Source organism: Pogona vitticeps, chromosome 6 (genome assembly GCF_051106095.1).
Source record: "Pogona vitticeps strain Pit_001003342236 chromosome 6, PviZW2.1, whole genome shotgun sequence".
In the NCBI taxonomy this organism is placed as follows: domain Eukaryota; kingdom Metazoa; phylum Chordata; class Lepidosauria; order Squamata; family Agamidae; genus Pogona; species Pogona vitticeps.
In genome coordinates, this window is record NC_135788.1 from 107,784,612 (window position 1) to 107,802,456 (window position 17,845).

Sequence of the window (17,845 nt, forward strand, 5' to 3'; positions counted from 1 at the left end):
TCACTCCCAACAGAGGTAATTAGCTTGCTTCGGTAGGACTAACAACTTCAGGAACCATTTACTACTCAAGAGTAATCCCCTCTTCAAGTCAGCTGGAGTGGCGTCGGAATAAATATGCATACGAGAAAGCACAAGGGTCACCACAGGACTCAAAGTCTCTCAGTAATAGGCATCCCTCAGTCTCAAGAGTCTATGGAAACGTGAATAGAGGTCTTAGAACAGCGTCTAGTGTGGCTGAGAAGGCTGATTCGAGAGTGATAATTCCTTCAACGCTGAGGACAAATACAATCTGTCCCCTGTCCAGCTCCCTGATTTGGCTGGTTTCAGGACTGCCTCTTTGCCTCGACCTGCTGGACAATTGTCTCTTCAAAATGGGAGAGGCCATGCTGCACCGCCTGCCTTCAGGCTGCACACTCAGATGTCAAGGTTTCCCATTTGTTGAGGTCCATTCCTAAGGCCTTCAGATCCCGCTTGCAAATACCCTTGTATCGCAGCTGTGGTCTTCCACTGGGGTGCTTTCCCTCCACTAATTCTCCGTACAGGCAATTTTTGGAATCTGACCATCAGCCATTCTCATGACATGCCCAAGCCAACGTAGATGTTGCTGTTTCAGTAATGTATACATGCTAACAATTTCGGCTCGTTCCAGGACTACACTATTTGGAACTTTGTCCTGCCAGGTGATGCCAAAAATGCATCGGAGGCAACACATATGGAACATGTTCAACTTCCTCTCCTGCCATGCACAAAGGGTTCCAGGACTCAGTGCAGTACAGTAGTGTACTCAGGACACAGACACTATAGACCTGGATCTTAGTATATGGCGTTTTATTAAGCCATACTCTCTTTGTGAGTCTAGAGAACATGGTAGCTGCTTTGCCAATGCGTTTACCCAGCTCAACATCTAGGGAGAGAGTGTCAGAGATCATTGAGCCAAGGTACACAAAGTCATGAACAACCTCCAATTTTTGTGTAGAGATGGTGATAGAGGAAGGTGAGTCCATGCCCTGGTCCATGACTTGTGTTTTCTTCAGGCTGATAGTTAATCCAAAATCTTGGCAGGCCTTGCTAAAATGATTCATGAGTTCTTGGAGCTCTTCAGTAGAATGGGTGACAACAGCTGCATCATCACTGAAGAGGAAGTCCCGCATGCATTTCAGCTGGACTTTGGTCTTCACTCTCAATGTAGAGAGATTAGAATGCTTTCCATCTGATCTAGTCATTCAGGTGCATTTGCATCAGCTGGGCCTGGAAGAGTTTCCTCAAGCGCTTCAGCAAATTCCTCCACTTTTGAATGATTGCGAATCTTGCTGATGCCAATACGGGGTTTTCCTTTCTTTTTCGTATGAAACAACCTCTTTGTTCGCAGTTTTACTCTACTACACACCAGGGAGTGATCAGTATCGCAATCAGCACTCTGGTAACTGCGTGTGATCGTAATACTAGGAAGGCTAAAACATCTAGTGAGTATCAAATCAAGCTGATGCCAATGCTTTGATCTTGGATGTCTCCAAGAGCCTCCGTGTTGAGGCTTCATATTAAAGAATGTGTTGCTGACACAAAGACCAAAATAACAGCAAAACTCCAGCAAGCGTTGGCCATTTTTGTTCATCCTTCCAATGCCAAGACAGCCTAGACAAGAGGGCCAGAATTGTGATCAGCACCAACTCTAGCGTTAAAATCTCTGAAAATGAACAGTGGCTCTCTTTCAGAGACCTTTTTAATAGTAGCTGCCAGATCATCATAAAATTTGTCTTTAACTTCTGTAGTGGATGACAGTGCTGGTGCATATGCACTAATAAGGGTTACTGGTCCTGCTGATGAGTGGAGCTGCAGAGACAGGATTCTTTCACTCCCCACAGTAGGTGGAACAATGGATCTCAGAAGAGTATTTCTGACTGGAAAGCCAACACCATATTCCCTGGTCTTATTCGATGGTTTTCCCTGCCAGAAGAATGAGAAGTTTTTTTCTTTGACAGATCCGGAATCTGGCAGTCTCGTCTCATGCAGGGCAACAATGTCCATCTGCAGTCTTCTCAGTTCCATGTCAATGACAGCTGTCTTGTACACATCGTCTATTTCCTGCAGGTCATCAGGAAAGCTGTAGTCGGAAAAGCCAGGGGTCATTGTCCATACATTCCAGGTGCCCAGCTTTAGGGTAGAAGTTTTCTTAATGATTGTTGCATGGTGCACGGTTATCAATCTGCTTGTCGGGTTTCACCCTAAACTGCACGCACGCTGTGAGATTAACAGACCGTGGCAAGGTAGCACCTTACTGGCTGGGGGTTGTCCAGCATAACATGGGCGGTATCTACCTAATGAAGCGTCATGACCTCTCCCACTGTCAGAAATAGCCCCTGGCATAATGCTCTATGCCAGTCGAGCAAAGACTTATAACCGGTAACTGCTGCTTCCCGTGTTATTTTGATGCTGTATGCGAAGCTGGAGTGTCCTCTCCAGAGCATGAAGCCTAGGTAAAATAATATGGAGGATAGGCTGTTACCCAAGCAGCAACCCCCCCCTCTCCACATCACTGAAATAGTCCAATGGAAAGGCAAGAGCCAATACAACTGGTTCCAGCGATGTCGCAGGAGTTGCCAGAACGACACGAACTGGCTCTGGAACTCCGGCATCAGATTTTGCATTGAGGTTAACTGCAGAAGCCATTTCCATAAGTGGATATAGCCACAAGGCAGTGGAGGTTTGAAATCAGAGTTTTCCTTCTCCTAGATGGGCTGCCTTCCAGGGCTGATGAGGCCCACCTACCTGGCACCAACTAATAATAGGGAACTAATGCAGTAAACAGCCCCTGCAACTACATTCTAATCAGGAAATGCATATTGCACAAAATAGTTCAGAATAGTGCTATTCATGTCACAGATAAAAAACAAACAATGTAACCAGGTACAAACACCACCAGGATGCACATTCGAGTATCCACTACAAGCAGGACACAAAAATTGTGCAAGCCAGCCCAGACTGGCAATTTCCAAGCAGCACAGGAAATCAGAGTTCACCAGTTCCACTGTAGTAGGGGGACAGACACAACAAGACATAATATAACTTCAGGAATTGTTATTTATTTATTTATTTCATTTCTATACCACCCCATTAGCACACAACACTATTCTGGGTGGTCAACAATAAAAACTGACAAAGCTAAACAAAACAAACAAAATATTACAATATCAACAAAGAATATCTTGAAATGCCTGCCAATGTAACCAGGTCTTAAATTGTTTCTTTAAAATTCCCAATGAAGGGCCAGGCGGATAACAAATGGTAGCTGAGGGGAGATTGTTGAGAACGTCTGGTTTCTTGTTTTTTCCTTGTGGGCTTCCCTCGGGGTCAGCTCCCTCAGCGGTCCCACCTGGGAGAAATGCGTAGGATGGACAGTTTCAATTGGGAAAAGGTATTCTGCAGGTAGTGAAGTTGAAAGCCATTTAGGGCTTTGTAGGTTAACTTGTAATTTTCTAGAGTAGCTGACTGGCCTCCATGTAATGAGACAGTGAGATGTGGGCATCTGAGCACAGCCTTGTGGGTAATCAGGAAATTCCAGCTGATGGTGGGAACACATCATGTCGAGCAGTCACCTACCTAGGAGAGAGTGCCTGTCAAAGTCACACTGGTGAAAACCAGTTTTTAGTTCACATGGTTATACTGCTCAGGTGTAAAGCTGCTAACCTGCCAATAACCAGAGGTCCATGATGAAGGAATTGCTAAGGGGGTTGGCAGCTTCAGAGTGTAGTTTCCACACCCATCACCTTGACTAACGCTCCATTTTGAGAAAGTATCCAACATCTTGTAACCTCATTTTAAAGCTGTTAAATTTTAGGGAGTCTAATACAATCAGAAACACATTCTCTTATGTGCAGGCATCCCCATCTGTGCATATCCAAGGTTCAACCCCGTTTCATGGAAGCCAGTGATTGTCTTTTCTAATTAGGGGGAAATGAGGCTGAGATCAAGGGATTTGCCCAGGGCTGCCAAGTGAGCCTGTGGAAGAGGTGTTACCCATAGGGTTAACAGCACTGATTTCTCAGCATGTTAAGTGATGACTGTTCTAACATTCCACTCTGGCAGCTGGTTATGTTTTCTTGGCCTTAGTGGCGTCCTGGATATAGTTTTATCATCTTTCAGGAGCAATGGGACTGTTTATCTGAGGCAATTAAATTTAAAAAAGCACATTATATATCACTTGCTGAGTGTGCGTACAGCAGCCTGTATAATTAAAAACTGTAAACCGCCCGGAGAGTGCTTGTAGCGCTATGGGGCGGTATATAAGTCCAATAAATAAATAAATAAATAAATAAATAAATAAATAAATAAATAAATAAATAAATAAATAAATAAATAAATAAATAAATAAATAAATAAATAAAGTCCCTGGCTCAAAGGCTTCGCTATTAGGTGATTCAGGAATGCCTGCAGTTGCACAGTGTCAGGAAAAGGAAAAACCAAGGGAAAGAGTGTCTGGTCTGCTATTGGGAATGGGTGAAGGGGGATTTTGCATCCTCTCAAAGGTGTGGGGACTTTAGACCATGGAGGAAGGATGTAGACAGGCAGTAGACAGGCGGGTCTGCTCAGGGCAAAACAAGGTGTTTCCCTGAGCAGAAGTTTCATGCCCATTAAAAGGAGCAGAGCTTGGAAAAGGGAATGTTTTGCACTATACCTTGCAGTTTCTCCCAGTCCCCATGATCCATGGCCATGCTGGGTGGGGGATTCTGGGTGTTTTAGTCCAAAGGTGTAACTTCTCCAGGGAGGGGGAAAGAAGCACTAACTTTAAGGGCAATAAAATGTAGAACTGGCAAATAGCAAGCAAAAGATGGGGTGAGGCCTCTGCAGGCTCTTTTCAGGCCCCATTCTGGAAGAAATAGCTCTCTGCCAATGAGGAGAGTGGAGGTAGAGGATGCAGAAGTGGGTCAGATAAGGTGCTGGGAGGGGCAGGAAATGGGAAGAGAGATAGTTGTGCTAGAAGTGGGATGATGGGGAGAAGGCAGGTGACTAGAGACACTGAAGCACAGAGAAAGGGCAATGGTCTGACGCTGCAGGGGCGAGACAGGGTATTTCATCTCCATCAGTAGCTCTTATACAGGTATCTAAACAACGTAACCCAGCTACATTGGGTGCTACTTCATGGAAGTCATCATAGGCAGCTGTTTCTGGGAGTGTCCATTACTCGCCAAGGTGCCCTAACTTTCTAGCCACAACTCTTCTTTCTGCAGAAATACTCAGCCCCTGCATTTATTTCTGAAAAAGATTCGGATGCAGAATTTACCAGGCAGCTCCCCAAGAACAGAGGAATGCAAAAATTAAAAGACAAATACAGTACAAGATTTGAAAATATGCCCTGAGACCTCCAGCCATGCAAACTGAGTGAGCAACCCTTGTGCTGTCAGTCACCAGCGCTGACTTACCTCCCACCTAAATTGGTCACACAACATGAACAATGTTATATCACATAAATAAGACTGACTCACCAAGGTAATCTCCGTAGCAGTGAGTAAGTGAACAATGCTTAAGTAAACAAGCAAACAAATAAACAAACAACAGAAGAATAATAATGAAAAGAGAGTTTAGCTTATTAGGGAGACGTTAGGCAGGGAAAGGCTAAAGCTGAGCTCCCAAGCACTCTGCATGTGCCCAGAGAAGAGGAAAAGTGGTGCAGAACATGGGGAGGCTGCAATCCACGAGCAGGCGCCACATGGAAAGGAGGGAGGGAGGCTGCCTGTCGTGTGGGGTCTCGGGACGCTGGGCTCAGGCGCGGGAGGAGGCGGGGGGCTGCAGGCACTTTGAAGGAACAGCTGCCGCAACCCAGCTGAGGGTTTTGGCGGGAAGAGTGCCTCTGAGGCTAAGTAGAGTGTCCTGCGTACCCCGGCTGCCCTTACTCAACCCCTTTCCTCACTCAACCTCTGTCGGAAGAGATGAGTTTTGCTGGGTGGCCCTGGGCAGATGCCCGCTTTGCCCTCTGAATAAAGTGACCCTGGACCCACCCACCACCAGCATTTTAACAATAGCTATGTCTTTCTCTTGGGAGGAAAGCGATGACAAATCTCAACAATATCTTAAAAAGCAGGGACATCACCTTGCTAACAAAAGTACACATAGTGAAAGCTATGGTATTTCCTGTAGTGATGTGTGGAAGTGAGAGCTGGACCATAAGGAAAGCAGACCGCCGAAGAATTGATGCCTTTGAATTGTGGTGCTGGAGGAGGCTCTTGAGAATCCCCTGGACTGCAAGGAGAACAAACCTATCATTTCTAAGGGAAATCAAGCCTGAGTGCTCCCTGGAAGGACAGATCCGGAAGCTGAGGCTGCAATACTTTGGCCATCTCATGAGAAGAGAAGACTCCCTGGAAAAGACCCTGATGTTGGGGAAGAGTGAAGGCAAGAGGAGAAGGGGACGACAGAGGATGAGATGGTTGGACAGTGTCATCGAAGCGACCAACATGAATTTAACTCAACTCCAGGAGACAGTGAAAGACAGGAGGGCCTGGCGTGCTCTGGTCCATGGGTCACGAAGAGTCGGACGCGACTAAACGACAAAAATTACATGTACTTCTTCAGAGTCAGACATGATTAAACGACTAAACAACAACATACTGTATTTCTCTGTATGCATGATTCCAGTTTCTGTACTTAATAAAACTCTAATATTATGAATTGTTAAGTGTCAACTAATTCGTTCCAGAGCTTTGACTACATTCAACCCATCTTTCTGAGTAAGCAGAAAACTACACTTTATAGAAATAAAATACTTTCCTTAATATCACAGTTTTCTGAAGTGATGTGAAAAGCAAAAGCACCAGCACTGTTCTTTTTTTAAAAAATTAACACTGTCCGGTGGAGTGATTCACACTAAACACAACGTTTTATATACAGTATCCAAGAAACAAAATACAACCCAGTCCAAGAAATGCTATGCCTTTTTGTTTTTCACCTAGGGGAAGCAAGTCTCAGACTTACTCAAGTCCGGACCCCGATTTTACTCGGTTGCTCAGAAAACATCACAAATATTTCAGTAGGACTGACAACTTCAGGAACCGTTTACTACTCGAGAGTAATCCCCTCTTCAAGTCGGCGGGAGTTGCCTCGGAATAAATACGCATACCACAAAGCGGAAACAGCCCAAGGGGCACCACAGGACTCAAAGTCTTCCAGGGACTTTCAGTACTGTACTCAAAGTGTAAACCTGGCCCTCTCTAGGACTACATTCCCCAGCATGCCGCGCGAAAGGAGGTGTGGCCGATGGGTTTAAAAACCCGCATGTTGCGGCTTCTCCCTCCAAAGCTCGGTTGGCAATTGGGAGGAGCAGCGATAACAGCTGGAATGGCAGAGGGGCTGCGCTACACGGGCAAGGTCGTCTGCGTGACGGGCGGCAGCAGGGGCATTGGCGAAGCGATCGTGAGAGTGTTCGGTGAGGCTACGGGGAAGGGTGATCGGGGAGGGGAGATCGGTGAGAGTTGCTGCCAAGCAGGTGCCCGGGCTCCATCGAACTCTTAAAAGAGTTCCCCAGTCCAAGATATATATATTGTGATGGACAGAGGATGATGAAGTTGGAGGTGGGGACGGGAAGGGGGAGAGGAGTTCTGGACGTATTCAGAGGCAATTCCTCACCGTCGTGGAAGTTTTCCTCCCCAGTCCAGAGGTAGTTTGTGGTGGGGAGATCGGGACGGAGTTAAAGGATGAGGAGATGTGTTCTGTAGGTGCTCTGAGGCTCTCTTTTTAGAGAGTGCGGTGCTTGTTCTTGAGGGAATATGTGCTCTTCCAGATGTTGCCAGACTACACACCCCATCATTCCCTCTCAGTATAGAAATTGCTGGCCAGTACCTGAGGTACCTGTTTGAGGGAGGCAGGTGTAAAACCTGTCTGGGTGAGAGGGACCGTTTGGTCTAATGCCAATATGTGATCTGAATCTCTGGCCTCTGTCTTGCATTCACCTTCTCATTCCAATGTCAACTTTCTTTCCCAGTTCACGAAGGAGCCAACGTAGTCTTCTGTGCACCCGAATATGAACGTAAGTCTGAAACATTTTCTATCCCCTCCTCCACTTTCTTATTTTTTTGTTCCAAATAAGGTAAGGTAAATCTGTCACCTTAGATCTTAGGAACCACAGTCTCTGACATCCTGAATCATTGGTTATACTGGTGAGAACTGGAAGTTCAAGATCAACTGGTTTACAGGTTTACCTTTCCTAGTGTAGACAGAGGAAAGCAGGAATATATGAGTATTTTTGGTTCTAGAAGTGGCATTCAACTGACAGGTTCAGCTTAGGAAAATGGTGCCATGATGAAGAAACCTCACCTGCTGAATTTCTGTCTTCTGTACCCCTCTGAAATACTTTGCCAGCATGCAGTAGTAGCTGAGTTTCCACATTGCCCATTGATTTCAAAAGCAGTTCTTGTGCTCTAATTTAAGTGGCATTGGCTTCTCACTCGCAGCATTCTCCTGTAGATTATCTTTACTTTGCATGTAAATCTTACGGGAATGTGGTTGCTGACTAGGAGACTAAATGACTAGATAAAATTCTGTGTTTTTATCTGATGTTTTTGACAATTTATTCAATGTTACTGTTCTGTTTGTACAATAGTTATGGAATATGCTTAAAGTGCAAAATTAGCTTGGATATTAATAAAATAAGAGGTATGTATAGTGATGGTGCAAATAAAAGTATTCTTAGTAATGTAAGAGTAATGTAATGTAATCCTTATTAGACAGCATCTTAAAAAGCAGAGGCCTCACCTAGCCAACAAAGGTCCGCATAGTCAAAGGTATGGTTTTTCCTGTCATGATGTATGAAAGTGAGAGCTGGACCATAAAGAAAGCGGACCACCGAAGAATTGATGTTTTTGAATTGTGGTGCTGGAGGAAAGTCTTGAGAGTCCCCTGGACTGCAAAGAGAATAAACCTATCCATTTTGAAGGAAATCAACCCTGAGTTCTCACTGGAAGGACCGATCCTGAAGCTGAGGCTTTACTTTACTTTTATTAGATTTTTACCACCACCACTCCAGACAAAGTCTACTCGGGGTGGCTTAGATACATAATAAATCATCAACAAAACAAATATCATAAAACATTTAAAACATCACATTTTTAACATATAAATCAATTGCCAAGATGAAATAATTAGAAATAGGAAGAATAAAGATAAGTTAATTGACTGGAGGGAAGGCCTGCCTGAAGAACCAAGTTTTTAAATGGCTTTTAGAAACACCCAACGAGGGTGCCAGATGGATTTCTGTCGAGATGCTGTTCCATAGCCAAGTGGCCACTACTGAGAAGGCCAGGTTTCTTGTTCTTTCTTTCCGGGCCTCTCTCGGCATCAGGCTTTATACGTCATCATTAGCACTTTGAAGTCAATGTGGAAATGAATGGGCAGCCAATGCAAAGCAGCCAAAGTGGGGGACTAAGAAGCCTGGCTGCCATATTCTGCACCATTTGAAGTTTCCGTATCAACCACAAAGGCAGCCCCACATAGTCAGGGGCCCCCAGTCAAGATACGGATGCAGCTGGGCAATCAGCCATTGATGAAAATAGGTGAAGCGGGCCAAGGACGCCACCCTGGTTTCCATGGTAAGCGTCGGGTCCAGATGTATCCCCAAAATGCGGACCTCACTCTTTGCAGCAAGAGTCGTCCCCCCGAAAGAGAGGGGGTTACCCAAACCGGAGGCTCCAATACTTTGGCCATCTCATGAGAAGACTCCTTGGAAAAGACCCTGATGTTGGGAAAGTGTGAAGGCAAGAGGAGAAGGGGACGACAGAGGACGAGATGGCTGGACAGTGTCATTAAAGCTATCGACATGAATTTGACCCAACTCCGGGAGGCAGTGGAATACAGGAAGGCCTGGCGTGCTCTGGTCCATGGGATCATGAAGAGTCGGACATGATTTAACGACCAAACAACAACTATCATTAATAGTACATAATGCTGATGTAATCAGCTGGTGGGAGTGATATGACATGTAGCTTGTGCCCTGGGATTGGGGAAACAATCAAGGGACAGGCGGGAACATGACAGGGACGTTTACCTGGTTCAACAGAGTGGAAGCCATCTGGCTATCAGAAGTGAAGGGAAGGAGAGGTGGGCCCACAAAGGGAAGGGAGAAGCAGAGAAAACATCCCCCCTCCGACTACCACTTGTCTCTGCCGTTCCTGGAACTCTGCACTAACTCTGTTTGCAACTGCTCTGTTGTATGCCTTTGTAGGGGAAAGGGGGGAAGCTCTTCAGAGGGAACTGGAGGCATCTGGGTGCCCTGGAGAAGCTCGTTTTGTGGTCTGCGATGTTCTCAGTGAAACAGATATTAAGGTAGGCTGGAAATGTGGGAAGAGCAGGACGGGGTGGGGGAGACTTCTTTAGATCAGCTTTTTGCTTGCTGACCCCATTCTGGAAATCCACCTTTGTTCCCTGGGAATTGCAGTGGTATAAATGATCCCACATCTGGAATGGCCTGGTTCTCCTAGTTGTCCAGGTCCTTCCAGATGTGCTGAGCTACAACCCCTGTCACCTCTGTCCATGGCACATATCTGTGCTTGCTAGGAATAATGGGAATTGTATTCCAACACTTTTAGAAGCTCTTGGCTTGGAGGGAAGCTGTTTCCTTTTGCCACGCTAAAATTATACGAATCGTTGTTCTTCTATTGCATCCTCTCACCCTGCCTGGAATCTCTCTGTTTATATATTTTCTCTTTCTCTCTTGCTCACAGAATCTGGTTTCCGTGACCATAAACTTATATGGATGCCTTGATTGCCTTGTAAACAATGCTGCAGTTTGTGAGTCATTTCAGAAACAATTTGGATCTCGGGAGATTCAGGGTTGCTGTGTCTTGTGGGATGTGGGAGGTTCCTTGTAAGGCAAGTCTAGGAACCCTGGAAGAAATTAAGCTTTGAGATCAGAGGTTGATAATTAACAGTTTGGGGACTAAAATTTCCGGAACTCCCGACCAGCATTATGGGCAAGTTATACTGGCAGAGGAGAGAAACAGAGGAGACCCACAGAGCTGATTGCTTTCTGTATTCAGTTTGTCTGATATATATGTTGATCTGTTGTGTGTTTGTGTTGTCTGGTGAGTTTAAAGGAAAAGGTTCAATAAGGGAAAGAAGAAAAAAGCAAGATTTATTAGCAGGTATGCAAGAATCTCGTCAACTTTTCAACTTACTTGCATGGAAAAAAATCTTGGTTTTGTATTTCCACTTGTCAACAGTTCCCCCCTTCCAAAAAACAGACGATGTGACTGCAGCAAGCTTCCGTTATGTTTTGGACGTCAATGCTGTTGGTTATTTCTTGGCAGCAAAGGTCAGTAATCCCAGTCTTCATTATGGACATCTTCAAATAGCAGAGCTGGAAGAGATGCTATGTATGGATCATTGAATCCAGACCCTTGTCAGATATCAGAAGCGGCTTTATGCCTGTCATTATATAGATCCATGTAGCTGATTGTCTTCTACAGCAGCCTTCCTCAAGCTGGTGCCCTCTACAAATATCTGTTGAGTTTTTGTCCAACATAGCTGGAGGGTATCAGGGCTGGGGGTAGTGGAATTACGTTGAGCAGACCTGACCTCATGAATGGGCAAGCTGGGCATTGAGCTGAAGGGTGTATTCATGCTGAACTAAGATTAAGGCTGTGTTTTTCGGTGGCATTGCTTGTAGTGAATGAGAAAGGCAAAAAGGAAGTGTATGTAACATGTTCTTCAAGGTTCTTCAGGCTGATTAGGCCCTAAGTACAGAAATGCTCTGTACAGAAATGTCTTGGGCCCAGTGCTCGTCAGCGTTTTTACTAATAACTTTGATAAGGAGGTGCACAGAATGCTTATCAGATTTACAAGTTAAACAAAATTGGGTCCAATATCTGATACCCGGGAAGAGAGAAACAAAGTTCTGGAAGTCCTTGAGAAGCTCTAGGACTGAGTTGACAACAACAGAGTGAAATTTAACAGGGATAAATGCAACGTTCAACTCCTAGGAAGAAGGAACCTAACACACACTTTTAATATGGGAGATATTTGGCTCAGCAATACTATGGGCGAGAAGGATGCTAGAATATTTACAGTGCTGAATATGATCCAAGAATATGATATAGTTGCAGAAAAGGCAAATGCTGCATTCACAGATGTGAAGTGTGCTTTTTATGTAATACTTTTAATTTTATGGGGCTATTTCCTTATTTAGAAAGCTACTGAAGAATGTTGTAAACACAATTTCACATAAGGAGTTTTTTTTCTCATTCGCAGTAACATAACAAACAAGATAAGCAATTTCTAACAACATTAAAGAGTTACAATTCTCCCCCACCCCTGACCTTGGCAATAGCACGAGTATAAAAGTTGCTCGTAAAGTTCAAGTTTCCAATTGAATTCAAACTTAGAGAAAAATCCAAGAGATCTTCCTCAAATGAGTTGGGTGGCCAATACGTAGAAGAATCAGCTCCACATGTGAAGTCTTCAGAAGCCAAAACCAAGTTGGCAAGGGCCTCAGTAGTATAAATGGCAACCGCAGGTCCAGCCTCTTTAGCTCACCCGCTCTTTTTGACTCAAAAAGAGCCCTGTTTTTTCTTAGTCCCAACCCTTGACATTGAACCAATAGTTCATACGGGTTTCACTTTTATACTGCCCCATAATGCTTAAACCTCTCTCTGGGTGATTCATAATTTAATTATGCCGGCTAGACATCCCACCCACCCCAGTGAGCCGGTTACTCAATTTTCTGACCTTGGAAGGACGAAAGGCTGAGTCAGCCTTCAGCCCAAAATTAAACTCGTATCATAAGCAGAGTCTTTACTGCAATACTGTTCAACCACTGCACCACCAGAAGTATGTAAGTCCAGTTCATGTGGTTAGGCCTCATCTTGAGTACTGGGCCCAATTCACTTCTGGACACTGTACTTTAAGAAGGTTATAGAAAAACTGGAACACATTCAGAGAAGGGCACACAGATAATCGGGATTGAAAACCAAGCTCTCGGAAGAAAGGCTGAATGAACTGGGCTTGTTTAGTCTCAGGAAGACTTGGCAAATATGATAGCACCATTCAAATATGCATTCGCAAAGGCTTTCACGGTCAGGATCTAATGGTTGTTGTGGGTTTTTCGGGCTCTTTGGCCGTGTTCTGAAGGTTGTTCTTCCTAAAGTTCCTCCAATCTCTGTGGCCGGCATCTTCAGAGGACAGCACAGAGCACAGAGCGCAGTCCTCTGAAGATGCCAGCCACAGAGATTGGCGAAATGTTAGAAAAAACAACCTTTAGAACACTGCCAAGGAGCCCGAAAGACCCACAACAACCACTATTCAAATACTTTAAAGGTAGTCATACAGTAAAGAGATAGGGTCTGTTTACAATCATCCCAAGGTCCAAGACATGTAACAATGGGCTGAGGTTACAGGGAGAAAAATATCAGGAGAAACTTTGTAATTGTTATTGCAGTACCCTAATGGAACCAGTTAGCTCAGGAGGTGGTGACAGCTCCAACACGGGACACGTTCAAGAGAAAGTTAGACACCTTCAGATATGGATTAACTGGAAATTCTGCATTCAGCAGTGGGTTGGACTTGATGGCCTTACAGGCCTCATCCAACTCCATTATTCTTTGTGTGATCTCTCTGAACTCAGCTATAATCTTGACCGTAGTTAGATAAATGGATTACATAGGAACAGTCTATTGCTGCCAGTCACCCTGTTGTAATGAAGAGTGTTTGAGAATGGTCTGCTTTTGAATGGATAATTAAGGACCATTAATTTTACATTCATTAATGTGGACCTATCCTGCCTGCCGGGGACGTTGTGGCGCTGCGGGTTAAACCTCTGTGCTGCAAGGTCGTAAGACCAGCAGTCGTGAGATCGAATCCTCACAACGGAGTGAGTTTCCATTGCTTGTCCAAGCTCCTGCCTTTGGACAAACATTGGCTCTATGGCTTGGGAACGGAGATGAGCACCGTGCCCTAGAATCGGACACGACTGGACTAAATAGTCCAATGGAAAGGCAAAAGCCATTACAACTGGTTCCAGCGACTTCGCAGGAGTCGCCAGAGCATGAGTGTACACAGTCATGAACTGCCTCCAGGACTCCGGCTCCAGGTTTTGCCTCGAGGTTTCCTCCTGAATGAAGCTTTTTCAATTGAGAAATATAGTAATAAACAAGTAAATAACTGATTTTATTTATTTGTTTCAAATATTTGTACCCTATCTTTCTCCTACAAAGAACACAAGTTGACTTACAGTATTAAAATATAAGCAGTATTGAAAGTAGAGAACAAGAAATCATTATAATATTTTAAAACAAGTAAAAAATATAATATTAAAAGCTAATCGATAAGAACTAAAAACACAGTAAAATCAAGGGAAATGCAACTGTCCCATGTTAAGAACTAACACTCTGCTCTCCCTTTGTGACACCGCTAAAGTACTTACCGGAGACAGTTGAAACTGTCTGCCTAAGGGTAGGACCGGCCCCATAGATTGGCTAAATGGGACAGTGGCCCAGTGAGACACAGGTTAGCTTCCTACATTGGTGTAGTGTCTCTAGGTCACAGGTTCTCAATACACTGCCACATTATCTCTTGATCACCTTTCCTCCTCATCTCTCTGCTAACAGTATGCGCTGCCTCATCTCCGGAAGACGAAAGGGAACATCATCAACATCTCCAGCCTTATCGGTCGTATTGGATATAGGGATGCTCTCGCATACATCACATCCAAGGTAATTGTGGGCACTGAAACAAAGTATCAGGGGTCTTTCTATTCTCTTCTCTTATTTTAAAAATGCAGTTGCCAACATTTTTAGAACCTTCTGCTCTTGTTCCTTTAATAACAACCAATAATGTTTTTTTTAATACCATGAAAGTTCCTTAGGTGATTTATGTATACTAAGTTACACCTAAGGACCAAAGAAATAGGCTTTTAGCCCTCTGGTAAATCTTATAAATACTTGTTTACCATACATAATGCTTTTGTGTGTTTTTTAAGTTGTACGGCCCAGATCAGTCAACTAATTGCCAAATGGCATAAGGTACAGAAACCTCCGTCTCTTAGCCATTTCAAAAATTATTTGTGACACACTTGAGGTTTGAGATAACTTCTTGCGAGTGATGTGAGTTGGGTGGTTGCTGTCTAGGTTCTTATATCTCATTCATTCATTCATTCATTCATTCATTCATTCATTCATTCATTCATTCATTCAATTTATACCTCACTGTTCTCCTAGTCAAGGGACCCCAAGAGCTATTTACAGTGGCAAAGGTTGTCAAAATACGGGGGAAAGGCTGAAAAAACAATGACTGTGTTGATAGGGTGGTCATTTTTTTAAAATAAAGTAAAATTGACCTCTGCCTCTGTGCTACTGATTAGAAGTCTGATCTACAGATGAGGGGAAATGGAAGCGTTGTTCTCTGTGTGATGACCGTCCCAGTGATTTTCGGTACCACAAAACACAGGTGGGAAGAGTCATCTTTTTAGACTATGGTCCCCAGGAATACTGGAGTCAGTATATCCCCAAAGCAAAAGGGGGAGCCAAGTGTTGTTATGTAAATGGCCTTTTAGTTTCCCTCACCCACAATTCCTATAACTTGCAGGGTGGTATAACTGCCATGACAAAAGCGATGGCCCTTGATGAGAGCAAAAATGAAGTTCGAGTCAACAGGTAATGTTGCTGATGCTATAAATACTATGTGTAGTTCCTTTGTCATAGACTACATCTCTGGGGCCAGCTGACATTTTAAGACTCCAGAATATAATAAAATAAAATCCTCAACAAAACTCGTTCATTTTGAAAAACATTTGCCACAGGTGAATAGATCTGCTTGCTGTTTCCTGATGCCCCCCCTTCTATTAAAAATCCCAATAATTTGAATTCCAGTATCTCACCTGGTAATATCTGGACTCCTCTGTGGCAGAGGTTGGCAAGCGAGACAGCTGATCCTGAGGCACTGATCCAAGAAGGCATGAATGAATCGGTAAGTGTTGTGGTACAATGGATATGGCCCTGTTGGATAAGGAGGGCTGCATTTACACCACCACCCCCTAAACACTGCTATGATCTGCATCAAAAATCTATTAGATTCTATAATCTCTATATAGGCTGTACATCTAATCTGATTTGTGGATACCAGCCATTTTTACATATATACAGTCTTATGTTTACTCATGGAGAAATGAAAGTATTTTGTGTAACGCACTTGAAGCCTCCCTAACTCTTGGAAATCCTTTGTAACCTGTCCTCCCAAGTTCTCTGATCTCATAAGCTGAAGGGCTAGAAACTTGTATTGTTGTTTAAATTAAATTTTTAATTTAAATGTAGATAGGCTTTGGTTCTAAAGATATTTTGTCTTCCATTTCTAGAAGGCTCAGTCATCCTGGCCAGTGACAGCAGATTCTGGGGATTGTAGTCCAAAATACCTGGAGGCGCCACTTATTTTCCTTCAGTGGCTACCTCTGTTTTAAGATTGGCCACTTCTTCTTTTAATTAAAAGTTATGATTCTTAGGCGAAATTGAGTACATCAAAGTGGTGTGTGTGTCCTCAATTCTTTCTCTCCATTTTTCATTGTATTCGTAGCTTCTGGGACGGCTGGGGACTGCAAAAGAGATTGCACTGGCTGCCTTGTTCCTGGCTTCTGATGCCACCTATTGCACCGGGGCTGACCTTGTGGCCAGTGGGGGAGCTGAGCTTGGCATGGCACCGAAGAGCCACCAGGATGCCTCTGAAGGTGTTAAAGGCTAGTGGGAATAAGCCCAGATCACAATACGTCTGTGTTTGCAAGGACAGGGGAGAAAACTCTAATTCCTGTCTTTGCAGGGTGCTGTTCCAATGGCTGGCTGTCTTAACATTCATCCATTAAGAATAAAAAATTTTAAAAATCTTTTTTGGGTGAATTGTAGGATATTTCTTGATCATTTGATCTCTGTTGCCCCTCTGAAGCGAAGAAATTTAAGTTTCCACTGCGTGGGCCCATTCTGCTGACCTGTAGCAGAGCCCCCAGCTCCTGCCTTATGGTATTGTAAGGTTGAAGGTGACAAGCCTGTAGCTGCAGGAGGTGTGCCATCCTTTCCTGCCAAAGGGGGACATCATACAACCTATAGGGACTTTGGAAGACACTTTGGGAGGACTCGGACAGTTTGATCCAAAAAAGCCTAGGAACAGACCCGCCAGAGAGGGAGACGTTTGGGCAGGAAGGGAGGGAAATGAAAGAGGGATGGAGGAAGAGAAGGGAGCGGTTGAGAAGTTGGAGGAGGAAGAGAGCTGTTGGTTCGAGGAGAAAGAAGAGAAAAGGACGAGCTAGAGGAAAGTGTAAGTAGGGCGAGTAGAAAGTGTAAAGGAGGACCTGGGGATGGGTGACTGGGGAATGCTTGAAGTGGCTGAGCAGGAGTGGAGGAGGCAGCTGTATTGGAAACCCCCAACTGGGGTGAGACAGAGGAGAGAGAGAAAGGAAGAGGACAGAGAGAGAGAGAGAGTGGAGAGAAAGGTCAGCCTGCAATCGAGAGAACCAGGCCTGTCCAGGGCCTTGTGGGACGAGTCCATTCAGACCCAGAATGTGACCCAACCCATGGAAAAAAAAAGGTTGGGAGCCCACTAGGGTCAGGGTCTTCGACCCACACCAGTAACAGAGGTTAACAGAGACCCAAAGGCCTAGTATCGTTGGTGGCTGGAAATGGACAGATGTTAGTTCTACTCCTTTGCCGGTTGGAAGGAACATTTGTTTATGGATATAGGGAAAGGCACTCAAAGCCTCTGAAGGAAGAGGCCATGCCAGAGGATGGCCTTGAGTCACAGAAACATTTGGGGGGTGGGTGGAAAAAGAAGTTGTTTTACTACAAAATGAAGTAACAGCATCGTCTGTGGTGAGAGTAGGGTTGCCAGA

General features: G+C 44.4%; 1 protein-coding gene and 1 long non-coding RNA gene across 2 annotated transcripts in view; one reads left to right on the top strand and one right to left on the bottom strand.

Annotated features, from left to right (window-relative positions):
• The window catches only part of LOC110078583 (uncharacterized), a 301,586-nt gene that overhangs the window by 199,973 nt on the left and 83,768 nt on the right, over nt 1-17,845 (bottom strand). The window lies entirely within an intron of this gene.
• LOC110078581 (L-fucose dehydrogenase-like) lies at nt 7,175-16,846 on the top strand. The gene is made up of 9 exons (XM_020792894.3): nt 7,175-7,417; nt 7,973-8,017; nt 10,208-10,308; nt 10,707-10,773; nt 11,205-11,296; nt 14,586-14,690; nt 15,562-15,629; nt 15,846-15,942; nt 16,543-16,846. The coding sequence occupies exons 1-9, from the start codon at nt 7,249-7,251 to the stop codon at nt 16,705-16,707; spliced, it is 909 nt and encodes a 302-aa protein (XP_020648553.3). The 5' UTR covers nt 7,175-7,248; the 3' UTR covers nt 16,708-16,846.